Below are 19495 nucleotides of genomic sequence, written 5' to 3' on the forward strand. Positions count from 1 at the left end.
CGTGGGGTGTTAATGTTAATGGAGCCTGGAGCCGCTTAGGCTCATTTGCATAATTTTACATCTTTTTTTTTCTTTAAAACCAGGGCATAAGAAGCTTAAAAAAGAGCAGATCCTGCCGGAGGGGGCGCACACCAGTATGTCAGTGTGCTGGGTTTACAATCTTTCATCCTGGTGGTAGATTTCCTTTCAAGTAGCATTAAAGGGGTTTTCCCATGAAGGAAAGTTAGGCCCTATCCATGACATTACCAGCCGGGACTGCAGAGTCAATGAACAGGGTGCAACATTACATTTCTAGGCCGGCGAGGTCTCTGATAGGACGACATTACTGTGATTACAGGGATGACCTGTGCACATTAGGAGTGACATTATTTTGCAATTTAATAAGTTTTACCCTCTGCAACGCTAATTCTGTAGAATCCATACAACACATTCTAAAGAGATTTCGCTCTCTTACTCTTTTTCTCAAAAGCAGCGTGAAGGACATTATACAGCAGTAATGTACAGAAATATGTATAAAGCACTTTGTGTGCTACTGAAAACCTCCAGCTACTCCTCCCACCTCCCCTTCCCATAGACTTCTATATGCAGCAGTAATCTGATACACTGGTGAGTGAACAGATCACTGGAGATATTTGAGTGATCGACCATCACAATCCATCCTGATAAACCAGGGACATTACTCTTAGATCCAGGCACCGTGACTATGGCAATATTCTTATATGTGTTATCCATGGCCTCCTTCCTTCTAAAATCAACTTTTACAATTATGCTAATGAGTCAGAAGGGCTCCTGGGGATGTTACCAGATCCCCTCCTTACTGTAGCTTCACAGGTTGTTACACTGTTTCCAGCTTTCCTCTGCCCCCTCAGTACTTCCCCCCTCCCTCTGGCTGATGCAACCTCACTGCAACGCTGGAAGTTTCGGCAAACAGCAGGAATTGCTCCTACACAGTGCAACAGCCTGTGAATCTGCAGCACAGAAGAGCTCTGGTAACACTCCCCAAACGCCCCACATGTTCAATAGCATAATTTTAAAAGTTGATTTTAGAAGAAAAAAGGCCATGGATAACAAATGGAAGTTTTTTTTTTCCCCCACATATTACAATAATATATGAATGTTGACCATTTAAACCTTCGTTATGAGGACTCTGTCCCAATCTAAACAGCAAAGCTAAAAACAGGAAGTGTCGTCTTTGGGATCTACTGTGGTGATTAGCAAGAAAACAAGAATATTTGAAGATCCTTCGAAGAATGAAGACGCAAGAAATTACAACCAACCACAGAAAAATACAATATAAAAATATAAAAAATATATATTTTGTTAATTAAAATAATAATAATAATAAATATAATTTAAAAAACTCCATAATTAGTTTATAAGTGAAAGTTTATTCTTTCTTTTCCCAGGAATGAAACAATAAATATTCAATCCGGACTGGAGGAAAAAGCAAACGGAACCTGATAAGTGGTTTGTACTGATACAATTGCAGGACGTCCATGAGACGCGGCTCCACCCATTGTCACCGGATACAAAGCTGCGGCACCGGGCACAACGAGGTGTAACAATACTGCACCGATTACTTTCTATTATTATATTTTATTTGGCACAATAGGTTTTATTTTTAGGGCCCGAATGAGATCATTTTATTTCCTTGTAATAAATCTTATATTACAGAATATTTAGGACGGGTTTAAAGTCCCAGCGCTAATAATTATCTAGTGGAGGAGGGGATCAGTATGTTACCGAGCTGAGGAGGGATCGTATTATAGGGGCAACGGTGACAGAGGCACATGGTGTATGGTCCTTCCATCACTTCTAGGGGTGACTGTCCTATGCCATGGCCCCCATATCATCACACCAGCAGGGGGCAGTGTGTCCTCCTATCACTGCTAGGGGTGACTATCCTATACCGTGGCTCCCAGATCATCACACCAGCAGGGGGCAGTGTATCCTCTTATCACTTCTAGGGGTGACTGTCCTATACCATGGCCCCCACATCATCACACCAGCAGGGGGCAGTGTCCTCCTATCACTACTAGGGGTGACTGTCCTATACCATGGCTCCCCACACCACCACTCCAGCAGGGGGTAGTGTGTCCTCCTATCACTTCTAGGGGTGACTGTCCTATACCATGGCTCCCCACACCACCACACCAGCAGGGGGCAGTGTATCCTCTTATCATTACTTGGGGTGACTGTCCTTTACCATAGCCCCCACATAATCACACCAGCAGGGGGCAGTGTGTCCTCCTATCACTACTAGGGGTGACTGTCCTATACCATGGCTCCCCACACCACCACACCAGCAGGGGGCAGTGTATCCTCTTATCATTACTTGGGGTGACTGTCCTTTACCATAGCCCCCACATAATCACACCAGCAGGGGGCAGTGTGTCCTCCTATCACTACTAGGGGTGACTGTCCTATACCATGGCTCCCCACACCACCACACCAGCAGGGGGTAGTGTGTCCTTCTATCACTTCTAGGGGTGATTGTCCTGTGCCATGACTCCCCACATTACCAGACCAGCGCAGAGGCAGTGTTCCCCTATCACTGTTAGGGGTGACTGACTGCCCTATGCAATGCCCCCCCCCCCAAAAAAAAAAAATAGCAGGGAGCAGTGTTTCCAATCCCTACTAGGGGTCACTGACTGTCCTGTGCCATGACTCCCACATCATCACACCAGCAGGGGGCAGTGTGTCCTATCACCTCTAGAGGTGACTGACTGTCCTATGATATAGATCCCCACACCACCATGGGGCAGTGTCTTCCTATCACTAATAGGGGAATCTGACTGTCCTATGCAATGGCCCCCAACACCACCACACTTGTAGGGGGCAGTGTGTCCTCTTATCACTTCTAGGGGTAACATCATCACACCAGCAGTCCTCCTATCACTGTTAGGGGTCACTTACTGTCCTATGCAATGGCCCCCCACATCGCACCAGCAGGGAGCAGGGTGTCCTTTTATCATTACTAAGGGTGATTGTCCTATGGATCGATAGTTGACTTAGAACTTTCTTCCATCTCCGTACTACATTTCTGGAGGTCAGCCACAGTGACCTTGGGGTATTTCTTTACCTCTCTAACAATTGCTTTGTTTGGCTGGACAGTCAGGTCGAGTAATAGTTTTGCTCATCCCAAACTTCTTCGATTTAAGGATTATGGAGGCCACTGTGCTCTTAGGAACCTTGAGTGCTGCATAAATTCTTTTGTTACCTTGGCCAGATCTGTGCCTTGCCACATTTCTGTCTCTGAGTTCATTGGGCAGTTCCTTAGACCTCACGATGCTCATGTGCTCTAACAGTGAGCTATGAGGTCTTATATAGACAGGTGTGTGAATTTCCTAATCAAGTCCAATCAGTTTAATTAAACACAGCTGTACTCCAATGAAGGAGCAGAACCATCTCAAGGAGGATCAGAAGTAAATGAACATCATGCGAGTTAAATATGGGTGTTACAGGGTCCTCTCCCGTAGGGCACCGTGCACCCATTGTCGTCTATGGGGGACGTATATTAGCCGTATATACGTCCCCCATACGGCCGTCTGAATGTAGCCTATCACTGTATATTTCCATGCTTTACTGTAGACAGAACACACATTTACTCCGATCATTTATTATAGTATTTTATTTAAAATAAATCTAATTTCCGGGGATCCAGCAACATTTACAAGTCTTGTGGTTTTTTCTGCTGTACATGTGGTCACACGACGTGCAGGTCCTGTCTATAATACATTCTATTAGATGTCATCCAGGATGTCACAGCTCCACCAGGGGTCCAAAAATCATCATTTATGGGCAGAGAGAAAACCAAAAACATCACTTCAGCACCGGCCGTACATCTACACTGGACACAAAGACAATATCCACACACAGTGGTGGAAGATGTATGCGCTGGATGTATGCGCTGGATGTATGCGCTGGATGTATGCGCTGGATGTATGCGCTGGATGTATGCCGTTGCTCTGCAGTGCGCAGGATGTCCTTGCCCTCAGAAGAATGTCTCTCTGCACAGGGGACATGTAGACTTGTTGCTTGATGTAAACCACTTATACTAAAACGATAAAGAAACAAAAACACTGAATTATTGCCCATCAATAGCAAAACAGTTGATGTTTCATCCAAAAAAAACCCCCCAAAACTATAACTTAACCCCTTAACGCTGAAGCCACTTTTCACCTTCCTGACACGGCCCATTTTTTAAAATCTGACATGTGTCTATTTAAGTGGTTATAACTTTGGAACACTTTAACATATCCAGTTGATTTTGAGATTGTTTTTTCGTGACACATTGTACTTCATGTTGGTCAAGAAATTTTATCAATATGTTTGGTATTTATTTATGAAATAAATGGAAATTTGCCAAAAATTTTGAAAAAAACTATGTTTTCAAAATTCAAAATTTTCTACTTTTTGGAAAGTTAGTCATATCACTAAAATAACTTGATAACTAACATTTTCCATATGTCTGCTTTAACTTGGCATCATTTTTCAAAAATCTTTTCCTTTTTTTTAGGATGTTAGGAGGCTTATAACTTTAGGTGCAATTTTTCTGATTTTCACGAAAATCATCAAAACCTACTTTTGGAGGGTCAGTTTAGTTAGAAGTGACTTTATAAGGCCTACATGATAGAAAACCCCCACAAATGACACCATTTTAGAAACTACACCCCTCAAAATATTCAAAACAATCTTTGGGAATTTTGTTAACCCTTTGAGCGTTTCATGAGGGTGAAAGATAAATGAAAGTGAAATTACAGAAATGTAATTTTATCTTACAATAGATTCATTGAACACTAAAATTTGCACCTTCACAATGGGTTAAAAAGGAAAATGCATTTTACCATGTTTAAGGAAATTCCTCCTGAGCATGCCAATGCCCATTTTGTCACTGTACCCTGCTGTACGGGCACAGGGGGGCACTTGGAATGGAAAGAGCGTTGTTTCGTTTTTGCAGGGCAAATATGGCTGAAAAAGTTTTCATGTGTCAGGATGCATTTGGAGAGCCATAATGGTACCAAAACAGAGGAAAGCCCCAACAAGAGACACCATTCTGGAAAGTACACCCCTTGGAGAGTTTAGCAAGGTGTAATTTGTGTATTTGCCCAAACAGGTGTTTGATTCAATTAGGCCCCAAAAGGGAAAAAAGGTGAAAATGTTCTCAAAAAAGTCACTTTTACCCCAAGTTTTTGTAAGCCACAAGGGATAAAATATGAAACAACCCCCATAAATGTGTAAAACTATTTCTCCTAAGTACAGAACTGCACCACTTTTGCATATAAAGTGTTGTATGGGTACACAGTGGGGCTCAGAAGGGAAGGAGGAGCTTTGGCCTTTTAGAAGCCAGATTTGACAATCATCCATTACATGTGTCAGGATGCATTTGGAGAGCCCTAGTGGTACCAAAACAGAGGGGAACCCCAACAAGTGTCACTATTTTGGAAAGTGCACCCTTTGGAGAATTTAGCAAGGTGTAATATGTGTATTTTCCCCCACAGGTGTTTGCTTCAATTAGGTCCCTAAAAGGAAAAAGATGGACATTTTCCCAAAAAAGTCACTTTTACGGCTAATTTTTGTATCCCATAAGGCATTAAAGATGAAACAACCCCAAAAAATGTGTACTAGCATTTCTCCCGAGTATAAAATTGCCCCACACATGCAAATAAAATATTGTATGGGTACGCAGTGAAGCTCAGAAGGGAAAGAGGGGCATTGGCCTTTTAGAAGCCAAATTTGACAAACATCCTTTACATGTGTCAGGATGCATTTAGAGAGCCGTAGTGGTACCAAAACAGAGCGGAACCCCAACAAGTGACACCATTTTGGAAAGCACACCCCTTAGAGAATTTAGTAAGGTGTAATATGAGTATTTGTCCATATAGGTGTTTGATTTAATTAGGGCTTAAATAGGACAAAGGTGAACATTTTCTTATAAAGGTCATTGTACCCCTAATTTTTTGTAGCCACAAGGGATAAAAAAATGTAATAACCCCCCAAAATGTGTAAACCTATTTCTCTTGAGTGTAGAAGTACCCCACATGTGTATATAAAATGTTGTATGGGCGCACAGTAAAAGGAAAGGGGGAGGTTTGCCTTTTAGAAGCCAAATTTGACAGAAATGTTTGACATGCATTTGGAGAGCCCTAGTGGTATAAAACAGATAAGAATCCAAAAAGTGATCCTAATTTTTGAACACACACCCCTTAGAGAATTTTGCAATGTGCAATATATGTATTTGCCCCTACAGGTGAATGATCCAATTAGGCCCTAAACATTAAAAAGGTGAAAATTTTCCTATAAATGTCACTTTACCCCTAATTTATGTAAGCCACAAGGGATAATATATTAAATAACCCCGAAAAAGGTGTAAAACTATTTCTCCTGAGTGTAGAAGTACCCCACATGTGCATATAAAATGCTTTATGGGCGCACAGTAGAGGAAAAGAGGGATGTTTGTCTTTTAGAGGCCAAATTTGCAAGAAATCCTTCACATGTGTCAGGATACATTTGGAGAGCCGTAGTGGTACCAAAACAGAGGAAAACCCGAAAAGTGACCCTAATTGTTGAATGTACACCCCTTGGGGAATTTAGCAAGGTGTAATATGTGGTGTAGTGTAATACACGTGGTGAAATGAGCATTTGAACATACAGGTGGTTTCCAAATATGATGTGCAATGGAGTCCAAGATGGAAATTGCAATTATTTCTGGAACGTTCAGTGCCCGTTATGTGGCGCCCCTTATGAAATAATGGAGGGGTATAGGGAGCAACGGGACATAACAGTTGTTACAATTATTCATTTTACTGAATTCACAACAGGTTGGGCGTGAATTTTGAATGTGTTGCGTATAAGGAGGTAGAATAGACCAGGGGACCATCTAAACTTTTGTCACACTTGGAGTTGTCGCAGGTCTCTTAGTAGTATATAGTGTCCATCCTTAGTATATAGTGTCCATCCTAACTCCTCTTTTGGAACAGACTCTTTATTGAGTCTTACCATTAGAAGCAGCAGAATTCACCGGGAAAATGCTGTCCTGGCAAAATACAGGAACATCTAAACCAGAGGTACAGGGGCCCCGTCCTTCTTGTCCCAATATTAGTTTCCTAATATCTTCCTCTTGAAAACGGAGAAATGATACGGCAGGACCTGCACATTGGAACAGCTCGTAAGAGTTGTACAGCGTAATCTGTACAATGTACACGGCCAGCGCTTTTGTACCATATCTTCGTTTTAGTAGGGAAATTATCGCCAAGTGTTGCTCTTATTCACCCTAGCGATGCCCATTGTGACTAATATTGCTGCTTTTAGCTGGACCAAATCGACCAGCCAATAGCGGCAAACATGGACAGAGGGGGGCAACAAAACCCCTCTGAACCACAAGGCACAATTGGTGGCTGTCAGGAACAGCCGCCACTCTGCCCCGATCACCGTGTCTACAGACATGGTGACCGGTATTACTGACGTCATAAGTAAATTCGCTGCTATTGGCTCGTCTGAATTGATGAGCCAATAGCAGCGATAATAAACTGGGGGTGTGTGGGGGGAACGTAACCCTTCTGGTCCATGGGGCAGGATGGATGGCTGTTAGGATCAGCTGCCATCTTGCCCCGATCACTGTGTCTGAACCGTGTTGGCAAGTCACTACCCGCCGCACCGTTCTATTACAACGCGCGTTGGGAATAGGCTATACAATCTTTATTTTTTAAGCAATTTAGACAAATAAGGGCTTATTTTTTGCGAGACGCGATGCACTGTAAAAAAAAACTTTATTTTAGAGGGTGTTTAGCTTATTGAAGCAATTTTATTAACTTTTTTCGTGTGGAGGAAAATAAAATCATCAATTCTTGTTTTGGATTTTTAGCATTTTTGAGGGGGGGGGTTCGCTGTAGCATAACAATAATATATTATCTTTATTCTACGGATCACTACGATTACGGTGATACCTCATTTATATAGTTTTATTTATATTTGTCCAATTTTATTGAAGGAAAACTAGAATAGAAAAAATTGAATTTGTTTTAGTATTGCCATCTTTATAGCGGCATAACTATAGTATTTTTTGGTTGACGGAGCTGGTTGTGAGCTTATTTTTTGCGTGACAAGTTGTTCTTTTCAGTGGTATCATTTTGGCGCTTGTAACTTTTTCGGATCACTTTTTAGAACATTTTTTGTAAAGCAATTTGATAAAAAGTTTTAATTTTTGGCAAGTTTTTGGGGTTTTTTTTTTACCACGTTCACCGAGCGGGTCCAATTATGATTAGGATTTATTGTACAGATTGTTACGGACGCGGCGATACCAAATAAGTGGGGTTTTTTTGTGATTTAGTGTATTTTATACTTTATTACTTGTGTAAAGGGAAATGTGGTGTTTGGGGGGACTTTCACTTTCTTTTATTATTTATTTTTATTTTTAAAAACCTTTATTTATTGTTTTAACTTTTTTTTACAGGTAATGACATCTAAGCTTGAACAAGTGATCTTCTGATCACTTGTTCAAGCTATTTTACAGGTTACACAGTGCAATACAGAAGTATTGCACTGTGTAATGTAAGACACTGAGCATGCTGCGCATGCCCAGTGTCTTACAGCCGGGTCCTGCCAGAAGGCAGGACCCGGCTTCCGGATGAAGATCTCGCAGCCCCGGGCACCGGCAGTCCCGGGGCTGCGATCGGAGCAGCGGACCCCCCCGGTAAGCGCCGCGGGGGGGTCCGATTCCCTTCACCTTGCATTTAAATGCCTCTGACACGCCGCGGTCAGCGCGACCGCGGCGTGTTAGGGGTTAACACCCGCGATCGGAGAAATCTCCGATCGCGGGTGTTAGAGGCAGGTGTCGGCTATAATATATAGCCGACACCCGCAGCTTCTGGCGCCGGCTCCGTTCAGGAGCCGGCGCCAGAAGCATGACGTAATAATACTGCATTTTGCGGGAACGCACCTCCCGCCATGCAGTATTATTACGTCAAATGTCGGGAAGGGGTTAAAGAGCCCCTCCAGGAATTCCTATGTTACTGGTGCAGAGTATGTATAGCTCCTCCAGCTAGATAGTTGTCCTGTTGAAATGTAGAATCTGGTATGAAGAATATAGACACTGTCCTTCCAGCTAGAAGACATGGTTCTGTCTCTAGTTATATGATGTTGTGCTGAGGAATCATGGGATTGATGGGAAAGCATAAAGGAAGAGAAGTCAAAGGGGTGGCACACGATGAATAAACTCCTGGTAACTAATAATACATAATACAGGTGACACAATTATAAATTAGAAGCACACAGCGCGGCGTGACCCCCATGGATAGGGCGCGGCGTGACCCCCATGGATAGGGCGCGGCGTGACCCCCATGGATAGGGCGCGGCGTGACCCCCATGGATAGGGCGCGGCGTGACCCCCATGGATAGGGCGCGGCGTGACCCCCATGGATAGGGCGCGGCGTGACCCCCATGGATAGGGCGCGGCGTGACCCCCATGGATAGGGCGCGGCGTGACCCCCATGGATAGGGCGCGGCGTGACCCCCATGGATAGGGCGCGGCGTGACCCCCATGGATAGGGCGCGGCGTGACCCCCATGGATAGGGCGCGGCGTGACCCCCATGGATAGGGCGCGGCGTGACCCCCATGGATAGGGCGCGGCGTGACCCCCATGGATAGGGCGCGGCGTGACCCCCATGGATAGGGCGCGGCGTGACCCCCATGGATAGGGCGCGGCGTGACCCCCATGGATAGGGCGCGGCGTGACCCCCATGGATAGGGCGCGGCGTGACCCCCATGGATAGGGCGCGGCGTGACCCCCATGGATAGGGCGCGGCGTGACCCCCATGGATAGGGCGCGGCGTGACCCCCATGGATAGGGCGCGGCGTGACCCCCATGGATAGGGCGCGGCGTGACCCCCATGGATAGGGCGCGGCGTGACCCCCATGGATAGGGCGCGGCGTGACCCCCATGGATAGGGCGCGGCGTGACCCCCATGGATAGGGCACAGTTTGATATACATAGCAGTGGTGGTGCTATGATGAAAAGTTGTGCTTCCTCTGAAGAACTTCTCAAAGTTAAATGATTTGCCAGATATATCTTCCATGACAAGGGTGTCCACTATCCTCTAATCATCTCCTCCCCTCTAAGAAAGTCTTTCTATCCCTTGAAGTTTTGAAATGTTCATAAACACAAGGCAGATTAATATCCTATGATGGACAGTGAAAAATATGGGAATCAAAAGGTATTTCATCTTAGTGAAAAGGGAGTATGACCTAGATACCAGGGGGAGCTGCAAAACCTCTCACTCCGGAATATCTGCTCCATGAGATCATTCACAGTTATTGTATTTCTAGTAAACACATCCATGGGGAAGACCCCGGCTCACACCGGACCCCCTACTATTATGTCTGTGTCAGGACGGAGATGAGAAGGGAGCTCCGGGTTTATGTAGGATCTGTACAATGTATCATTCAGATTCCAGAAGGAATGCCTGTGCTTAGTGCATCCGGACCCCTGTGGACATGCACATTGAGGACTGTTGGACCTACATGGCTGTTAGTGTATAGATTTTTTTGGGTTTGGGTGCAGAATTCTAGAAAGACTTCACTTATAAGAGGCCTGTTTACAGCAGTGAAGCCTGGACCACGTGTAGGGGTGAGGATGTGCGACATAAGGATTAGGAGGGATAGCCGGGGGTTAAACACCTGTGACTCCTTAGGCCCCTCATGTCTCTCATCAGCGCCAGAACGGAGATATTAGAACTGAGAGTTCTGTACCAAAGAGCTGAGCGCAGGAGATCAAGTAGGATATTGCTGGGCCCGGCCCAAGAGAAATGACCCCTGTAACATAGTCATCTTCAGCCCTTTATTCCTGGAAGCACGTGGCCCGAGAATAGGGGGGGTTATCTGTGCATAGAAACTTGTGAGATAATCCTGCAGCGCAAGAGACATTTATAAAAGCGGCTTATTATGTGTCCAACAAAACCAAAGTCAGGAAAGCAGCAGGGACGTGCTATACGCAATCTGTATATACAACGCGTCCTAACAGGGTCCAATGCAAAGATTTATGGGCCATCATTGGGTGTGTTCAGAGCCGCTGGTCCCTGGTTGCCCCTACACTAGCCTGCAGGGGGCCCCATTGCAGGCCCACATCTCCGCCTCCCTGGGGGCCACACTGGTAGCCCCACTCATCGTTCCCCAGGTCGCTGCACTGCTAGCCCACCTCTCCATCCCCCAGGGGGCTGCACCGCTATCCCGCCCCTCCTCCCCCCGGGGGCCGCACCGTTAGCCCGCCCCTGCTCCCACCACGAAGCCGCTCCATAAACCTGCCCCTCCCTCCGAGCCCCAGGGGACCTCTCCTCTAGCCCGCCCCTCCAACCCCTTCCTCTGGCCCACCCATCCACCCTGAGGTGGGTGCTCTTCTGGCCTGCCCATCCGCCACGAGGGAGCCGCTCCTCTAGCTTGCCCCTCAGCCGCATCGTTGCTTATCATTTGTCCCCCAGGGAACCCAACATCAGCTCCATCTATGCCATAAAACATAAAAAGCCGTTCTTACCAGGCACTGAGAATGGAACTTCTTCTTGCAGGTTCGGCAGGCTTTTTTAGGCAGAGAATAATTGGATCCGTGGATGACAGAGAAGCAGATCATACAATCTTCCACTCCTTCGAAGCGCTTGTCCACATTGTTCTTCCAGAGGGACAGGCCTTCCATTATGCTCCCGTTCTGAGGGCGTCACAATGTAACGAGTATTAGCATACAATGACTTTACATGTAACACCTATACATGGAGATACTTAAAGGGATACTCTATGCCAAGAGCAGAGCACAATTATCGATAATATCTGTATAACTCCTGAAGTTATGTGAATGGCTGTTTCCTTAACACCAACCATGGGCGGGGCTTAAAGGAGTTTTCCAGGATGTGGCTATTAATAACCTATCCACAGCCATATATCCAAAACTCTCAACACAAAGATTGATTTGGAGGAACAGCTCCGATCTCTTGTATTGGCCTACATGTGTTACTGCAGCTTGTATGGAGGCTAGGCTGCAGTTCCGAGTACTGACCACTACACGTAGAGCAGAGCTTTTCTTTAGGCTCCACTCTTTGCAGAGATTCTAAGTAGAAGAAGAAAGTTTTTCTATTCATGGACACCCCCTTTAAATCAATAGACAGAAAAATAAAACATAACTTAAAATGTATCACCATATGATATCTGCATACACTGACCTGGTGTGTAAGGTAGGTACTGAGCTGTAACATCCAGTTGCGCCACTGCTGAACGGCTACACCCACCCGCCGGCCGCTTTCTACGGTGATGGCGCCCAGAGGGTAGTTCTGCGGGAGCTGTATAATGAGCTCTATACAGATGTCGTCTACCGAATAGGTGGCTATGACTTCACGTGTCGTAGGACGAGCTTTAACCTAGGAGAGAACAAATCTCCGGTTACCAATGATCACCAAAAAAAGTACAAAAAGTTTCTGAATTCCTCTAGAAGTTCCACGGCAACTGCCAATAACAATCCAGAAAATCCCATGAAGCCTTCCTCATGGTGTCCACGTAAAACTAGACACACGACTTGTGTTGACTTTGGCTCAGAGGAGACGCAATCTGCATTAAGTCCAAATTCCAATTTCAAAGGCAGCGAACCACCCCAGCTCTTTATGGACACATTTAGAAAGTCTAAGGGAAGAAGAGATGGAAATAGGAGAAGGGACCCTTTGGTTGTGACTATAAATTAAGGGTGACCATTACGGACTGTACTAGTCCCCCTTCCCGGTTCTGGTGGACATCTGGTCTTCGAGGATCATGGAACTCACTTCAGCCAATAACTGGTCTCGTTGGACCACGGGACGTCACATCTCCAGGTCTGGGGTGGCCAATTGGTTGCAGTGGACCCAATGAGACCCTAAACTTCTGGTTGAGTCGTTTGTGTCCGGTACAACTGGTACTGGAGCCAGAATCCAGCAAAACCCCTTTGAGAGAGTTCCCCGGCTTAAGATTTAAAGGAAATCCGTCACAACCGACCGTAACTAACTCCCATGTTATCTAGGGCCATTTCTTTGTTTCTATTTTTCAGCTTCTCCTTCTGTTCCAAAACTTCACTTTAGAGATATGCAAATGAGGCTGAAGTGCTTTGGCAGAGCACCTAAGGGTTCCGGCTCCACATGTCGCTGGACTCAGGAGTGATGTAGCGGAGGGTGAAAGGATGAGAGAAGGTGCTGGTAGAAGGTCTTATTGCTAAGGAGCAGGAGCCAACGCCCACAATGCACTTCAGCCTCATTTGCATATTACTTAAATTAACTTTTGGCACAGAAGGAACCGCTGTAAAATACACACGAAGGCATGGAAAGTACGTGAGCGCATAGCCCTGTGTTACAGAGCAGTTAGTTTGGGCAGGTAAATTGTCGTGTGCATTCTCTTTTAAGGTGGGGAAGAATTTAAAGGGGTTTTGCAGGATTTCTGCAAACCCCCCTGGGAAGCCCCCATTTACCTTGTTCCAGTATTTCCAGCACAGGAAACCTACTACGAAAATCCACCCTGATAAACCAGGGACATTACTCATAGATCCAGGCACCGCGACTGTGCTAATCTTCTTAGATTTGTTATCCATGGCCTCCTTCCTTCTAAAATCAACTTTTAAAATTATAACAATGAGACAGAAGTGCTCTGGGGGGTGTAACCAGAGTCTCTCCGAGCTGCAGCTTCACAGGCTGCCCCTTAGCCTAGTCCTCTCGGCACTTCCTCCTCCGCTGTAATCTTCCAGTGGGAAGGGGAAGAGTTCCTGTGCAGTGTAACAGCCTGTGAAGCTGCAGCGGAGAGGGGTTTTGGTAACACCCCTTTAGTGTTATTTTGAAAAGTTGATTTCAGTAGAAAGAAAGCCACGGATAACAAATATAAGCAGATTACCACAGTCCCGGTGCCTGGACCGAAGTGTAAGTGTCCCTGGTTTATAATGCTGGACATTTGTCGGGGGGGGGGGGGGGGGGCGGCTTCTAAGACCACTTGATGTTACTTCCTCTGGTGTCACATAAGAGACATCCTGCGGCCCGAGGAAGCCAATGATCCTGTAAAGAAGTACAGGAACAAAACGAGAACCTAACTTTACTTCGTCAATCGTGGAAAACAAAGAATTTCCTTCTTGCTTTTATGTAACAACTCGACATCTTCCAGTTTTCTTCGGGTCTGGGGTGTGAAGCTGAACCAGCACTTTTATGCTGCAGCAGTTTTTATTGGGTTTCTTTAGTATAAAATACACAGACAATGAGATGAATTGTGACTATTATAACCTTCCTGTACATCCTGCACATAAGACAATGGCACCTTATTCTATGGATGACGTCTGTGCCATCCGCAGGCTCGTCCCCCTCCCCCAGATAACCCAAAATCTCACATTTTTCCCACTGGGTAATTTCGCAACTTGGATTAGTATCTGCGTTCTTCCCCTTCTGGTGTAGTGAGTGTGATGGTGGCAGCGCTACAAAGTGTGCGTGACGCAACCTCCGGCACGGAAGACCGTGAGATGAAGAAGTAACGGGGGGGGGGGTCGATCAAGGACTAAAGTGTGAAGAGCATGAAATTTATGGGACCCATTTATGGGCTGATGGTGATGAAAGAGATGAAGACGCCGACACTTCTGCCATTGTTCAGAAACGCCTCTGCAGCTGGAAACAAATCTCATTGGGTTCATGTGAGAACAAACAATAATAGGAGCAACAGGAATCAAGAAATCAGACAACAATTAAGACTTTTGGCCAAAGAAGCGGCTCCATTTCGAAGGTCATGTCCTTTTTAGACACTCATTAAAGATCCAGTGTGTAAAAAAATAATATATATACACACGTTAATTAAATTTCCAGTAGCTCTATGGGTCTCCATGGTAACAGACTACAAACAAACACTCTGTAGTCAGACCCTGCCATTCCATCTAAGTTTTTGCTGTAGGTGCCTAACTTTTGGCCGCCATATTTAGGTATGTGGAGAAGTTTGTTGTGGAGTCAGATTGGTCTAGAGGAGTGTATGGTTTTCTAAAAACAGTTCCTGTGTATCTCCATGGTAACAGACTACAAACAAACCATGTGTAGTCTGATATTGCCATTCCATCTAATTCCACTGAATCCAAGTGTTATGCCACTGGCGCTCAACTTTTGGGCTTCATATTTAGGTCAATGGAGGGGTTTGTGGTGGGCCAGATGGGACTACTGCGGTCTATCTGTAGCTATAGGTGTCTCCAAGGTAACAGACTACAAAAAAGCACAGTGTAGTCCGATTGTGCTGTCATGCTTCCTGCCAGCGCCTAACTTTTTGGCTTCACACTTAAGACTATGGAGGAGATAGTTGCTGGGTCGGGTTGGACTACACAGGTACAGTACTTGTCCATTACAAACCAGAAGAGATGAACAATGATGACCTAAAAGGTAAATAATCTTACCGTCATGCCGTCAAACATCTGCGTACTGCACTGCACCGCTGAGATTTCCTGAGATGACAGCACGCCGCTCACATACTTTGTGGTAAATTTGTCCACCACGCTGAAGATCCTCTTCTCGCAACCGTTCCACCACAGACGGACCATAGCCGGCAAATCCTTCAGGGTGATGTGATACACACAACACGCCAGATGGGGGATCTCAGATTGTAGCTTGGCGCAATCTATAAAGAGAAAAATCGGGCAGTGTTGGCATATGGCTGGGATATACCATCACCTTAGGATCAGTAATGGGTCCAAACTTTGGGACCCAAACCATGCCAAGGAAGTGAATGCTAGTACATCCTTTCAAGGCTGGTGGGGTGAACCAACCAAATTCTCAAAGGAACACTCCAGTCACAGCCGATTCATTGAATTATACTTCGTGCAGGGTCTGAAGGGAGGAGCAGGACTCTAGGAATACAATGAAAACGAGTCAAAGGGGAGCTGACTGGAGTGTTCCTTTAAGTGAAGGTATATCCTAGCGAGATACTTCATTTGATAGAAAACCCCTTTAAACCAAGTATCTCTTCCATAAACAGTCTGTATTCCAGGACCTCATTCTTCCCTTATCTTACATCGTTCTACAAACTTCCATCTCGGTAATTATTTTGGACGTTCTCCGTCATGTTTCCAGTGAAAGACATTGTGGTATCTCTATGGAATAACAAAAACAGAAGAACCCCCTCCTTTATTTCTGGAGAACCTCTAGGCCACAAATTCCAGCACTATCTAAGCCGCAGATGATGACATCATACAACACCAGAGCACATATGTCTCGCCTGTTCACTCCAATATCTTACACAAATAGCTGGAGTATGACTATACATCAACGGCTGTCACTTCCGAAAATCCACTGGAATCTGCTATGGGAAAACTCCATTCTACATTCCAAGGACATTCTACATTCCGGGTCTTCAGGTTTGTGGGAGGCTGCTACTTCCTATCAAATCTCTTACGCAAATATTGTACATTGTATTGTATCATTCCTCAGTTATTCTTCCTGGAAATGTCCTGCGCAAACTATAGGGATGAATGTCAATGATGTGTATACTATGTACAAGACTGGGGGTCCCCCGAGTAAATGGGGTGAGGTCCAGCATTTGACAACCTTTCATTCCATTCATCAGGGGATGATGGGACCCGACGCTCATTGGATGATGTTATCCACTAGGTTTGCGGTCTCACCTTGCACAGATAAGTTCAGCTCTTCGGTAAAGAAGGTTTTGGGATCTTTGGAGGTGGCATCGCTTGCCTGCCCCGGGAGGACGGGTGTATGGGGCATGAGCTTAAACAAGTTATACAGCAGTTTATTCAAGCTCTTAGTTTTACGAAGATACTGAGAGTAGAGCGCCCGCAGCTGGGGAGGAAGGAGAAGGATTTATTAGAAATGTCATCACTGAAACAAAAAAAATGTCAAAACTGTGCAAGCAGAATAAAAGAAATTTAAACATTTCAAGCTTAAAATGTATCTCCTCCTGCTCTATAACATGCTGCCTGCAGATAGGACACTATGTACAATCTGCTCAGCTTCACCTGCTCTATAACATACTGCCTACAGATAGGACACTATGTACAATCTGCTCAGCTCCTCCTGCTCTATAACATGCTGCCTACAGATAGGACACTATGTACAATCTGCTCAGCTTCACCTGCTCTATAACATACTGCCTGCAGATAGGACACTATGTACAATCTGCTCAGCTCCTCCTGCTCTATAACATGCTGCCTACAGATAGGACACTATGTACAATCTGCTCAGCTCCTCCTGCTCTATAACATGCTGCCTACTGATAGGACACTATATACAATCTGCTCAGCTCCTACTGCTCTATAACATACTGCCTGCAGACAGGACACTATGTACAATCTGCTCAGCTCCTCCTGCTCTATAACATGCTGCCTACAGATAGGACACTATGTACAATCTGCTCAGCTTCACCTGCTCTATAACATACTGCCTGCAGATAGGACACTATGTACAATCTGCTCAGCTTCACCTGCTCTATAACATACTGCCTGCAGATAGGACACTATGTACAATCTGCTCAGCTTCACCTGCTCTATAACATACTGCCTACAGATAGGACACTATGTACAATCTGCTCAGCTTCACCTGCTCTATAACATACTGCCTGCAGATAGGACACTATGTACAATCTGCTCAGCTCCTCCTGCTCTATAACATGCTGCCTACAGATAGGACACTATGTACAATCTGCTCAGCTCCTCCTGCTCTATAACATGCTGCCTACAGATAGGACACTATATACAATCTGCTCAGCTCCTACTGCTCTATAACATACTGCCTGCAGACAGGACACTATGTACAATCTGCTCAGCTCCTCCTGCTCTATAACATGCTGCCTACAGATAGGACACTATGTACAATCTGCTCAGCTTCACCTGCTCTATAACATACTGCCTGCAGATAGGACACTATGTACAATCTGCTCAGCTCCTACTGCTCTATAACATACTGCCTGCAGATAGGACACTATGTACAATCTGCTCAGCTCCTCCTGCTCTATAACATGTTGCCTACACATAGGAAACTATGTACAATTTACTCAGCTCCTCCTGCTCTATAACATGCTGCCTGCAGATTGTATATAGTGTCCTATCTGCTCAGCTCCTCCTGCTCTATAACATGCTGCCTGCAGATAGGACACTATGTACAATCTGCTCAGCTCCTCCTGCTCTATAACATGCTGCCTGCAGATAGGACACTATATACAATCTGCTCAGCTCCTACTGCTCTATAACATACTGCCTGCAGATAGGACACTATGTACAATCTGCTCAGCTCCTCCTGCTCTATAACATGTAGCCTACACATAGGAAACTATGTACAATTTACTCAGCTCCTCCTGCTCTATAACATGCTGCCTGCAGATAGGACACTATGTACAGCTTCTCCTGCTCTATAACATGCTGCCTGCAGATAGGACACTATGTACAGCTTCTCCTGCTCTATAACATGCTGCCTGCAGATAGGACACTATGTACAGCTTCTCCTGCTCTATTACATGCTGCCTGCAGATAGGACATTTATGCACAGCTTCTCCTGCTCTATAACATGCTGCCTGCAGATAGGACACTTATGCACAGCTTCTCCTGCTCTATAACATGCTGCCTGCAGATAGGACACTTATGAACAGCTTCTCCTGCTCTATAACATGCTGCCTGCAGATAGGACACTTATGCACAGCTTCTCCTGCTCTATAACATGCTGCCTGCAGATAGGACACTTATGCACAGCTTCTCCTGCTCTATAACATGCTGCCTGCAGATAGGACACTTATGCACAGCTTCTCCTGCTCTATAACATGCTGCCTGCAGATAGGACACTTATGCACAGCTTCTCCTGCTCTATAACATGCTGCCTGCAGATAGGACACTTATGCACAGCTTCTCCTGCTCTATAACATGCTGCCTGCAGATAGGACACTTATGTACAATCTGCTCAGCTCCTGAGAATATAAAACACAACATCTGACTCCATTGTAGGTGTGTCAGCATTTAGTGATAAGTCTTGTAGCTCCGGTCTGGATAATATAATATATTAGGAGATAAATGTATTATCTGCAGAGCTCCGGGCACCTCTGGAACATGTAATTTGCATTCCCAGGAGTCCCATGAGTAACTACATAAACATGCACTTCAGTACACAAAGCCCGGGTCATACTTTAACAAAAATCCTCACCCCATTGTAAATTATAACATACAAGACCCTGCACTCAACAATACAGATAACAGGGACGTACTTGAGACGATGAAGCCTTGAAGAAAGTCAGGATGAGCTTCCAGGTCAGGAGATAACCCAGGACAAAGCAGAACTCTTCTTTTAGTGGCTGAATAACCGCAAACTCTCCCACTGGGATTCCCTGGAGGAGAGCGTCCACCAAATCTTCCTGAAGGGCCAGGACGGACATGAGGGCGGCAGGTGGAGACCTACGGATGGAGAAGAGAACATGTTCATGTACATATTCTGGTGCTTTGCCTACAGATCAAACAGATGGTTGTCTTGGGCCAGGCTGATATACCTGGTTATA

The 19495-nt window shown here is 45.3% G+C and overlaps 1 protein-coding gene across 3 annotated transcripts in view; it reads right to left on the minus strand.

The window, feature by feature from the left end:
- Positions 1 to 3613: 3613 nt before the first annotated feature.
- LTN1 (listerin E3 ubiquitin protein ligase 1) overlaps positions 3614 to 19495 on the minus strand; it is a 51627-nt gene continuing 35745 nt past the window's right edge. Inside the window, exons 25-31 of one of the 3 annotated variants that reach the window (XM_072138603.1) lie at positions 19208 to 19394; positions 16629 to 16800; positions 15405 to 15625; positions 12202 to 12396; positions 11526 to 11693; positions 3981 to 4057; positions 3614 to 3912 (exon numbers count right to left, since the gene is read on the minus strand). In XM_072138603.1, the coding sequence (XP_071994704.1) occupies positions 3995 to 4057; positions 11526 to 11693; positions 12202 to 12396; positions 15405 to 15625; positions 16629 to 16800; positions 19208 to 19394 (1006 nt within the window). In that variant the 3' untranslated portion in view covers positions 3614 to 3912; positions 3981 to 3994. Of the gene's footprint in view, positions 4058 to 11525; positions 11694 to 12201; positions 12397 to 15404; positions 15626 to 16628; positions 16805 to 19207; positions 19395 to 19495 lie in introns of all 3 variants that reach the window. The other 2 variants (XM_072138602.1, XM_072138601.1) reach the window with 2 other exon arrangements.

This window comes from Engystomops pustulosus, chromosome 2 (genome assembly GCF_040894005.1).
Source record: "Engystomops pustulosus chromosome 2, aEngPut4.maternal, whole genome shotgun sequence".
NCBI lineage: Eukaryota > Metazoa > Chordata > Amphibia > Anura > Leptodactylidae > Engystomops > Engystomops pustulosus.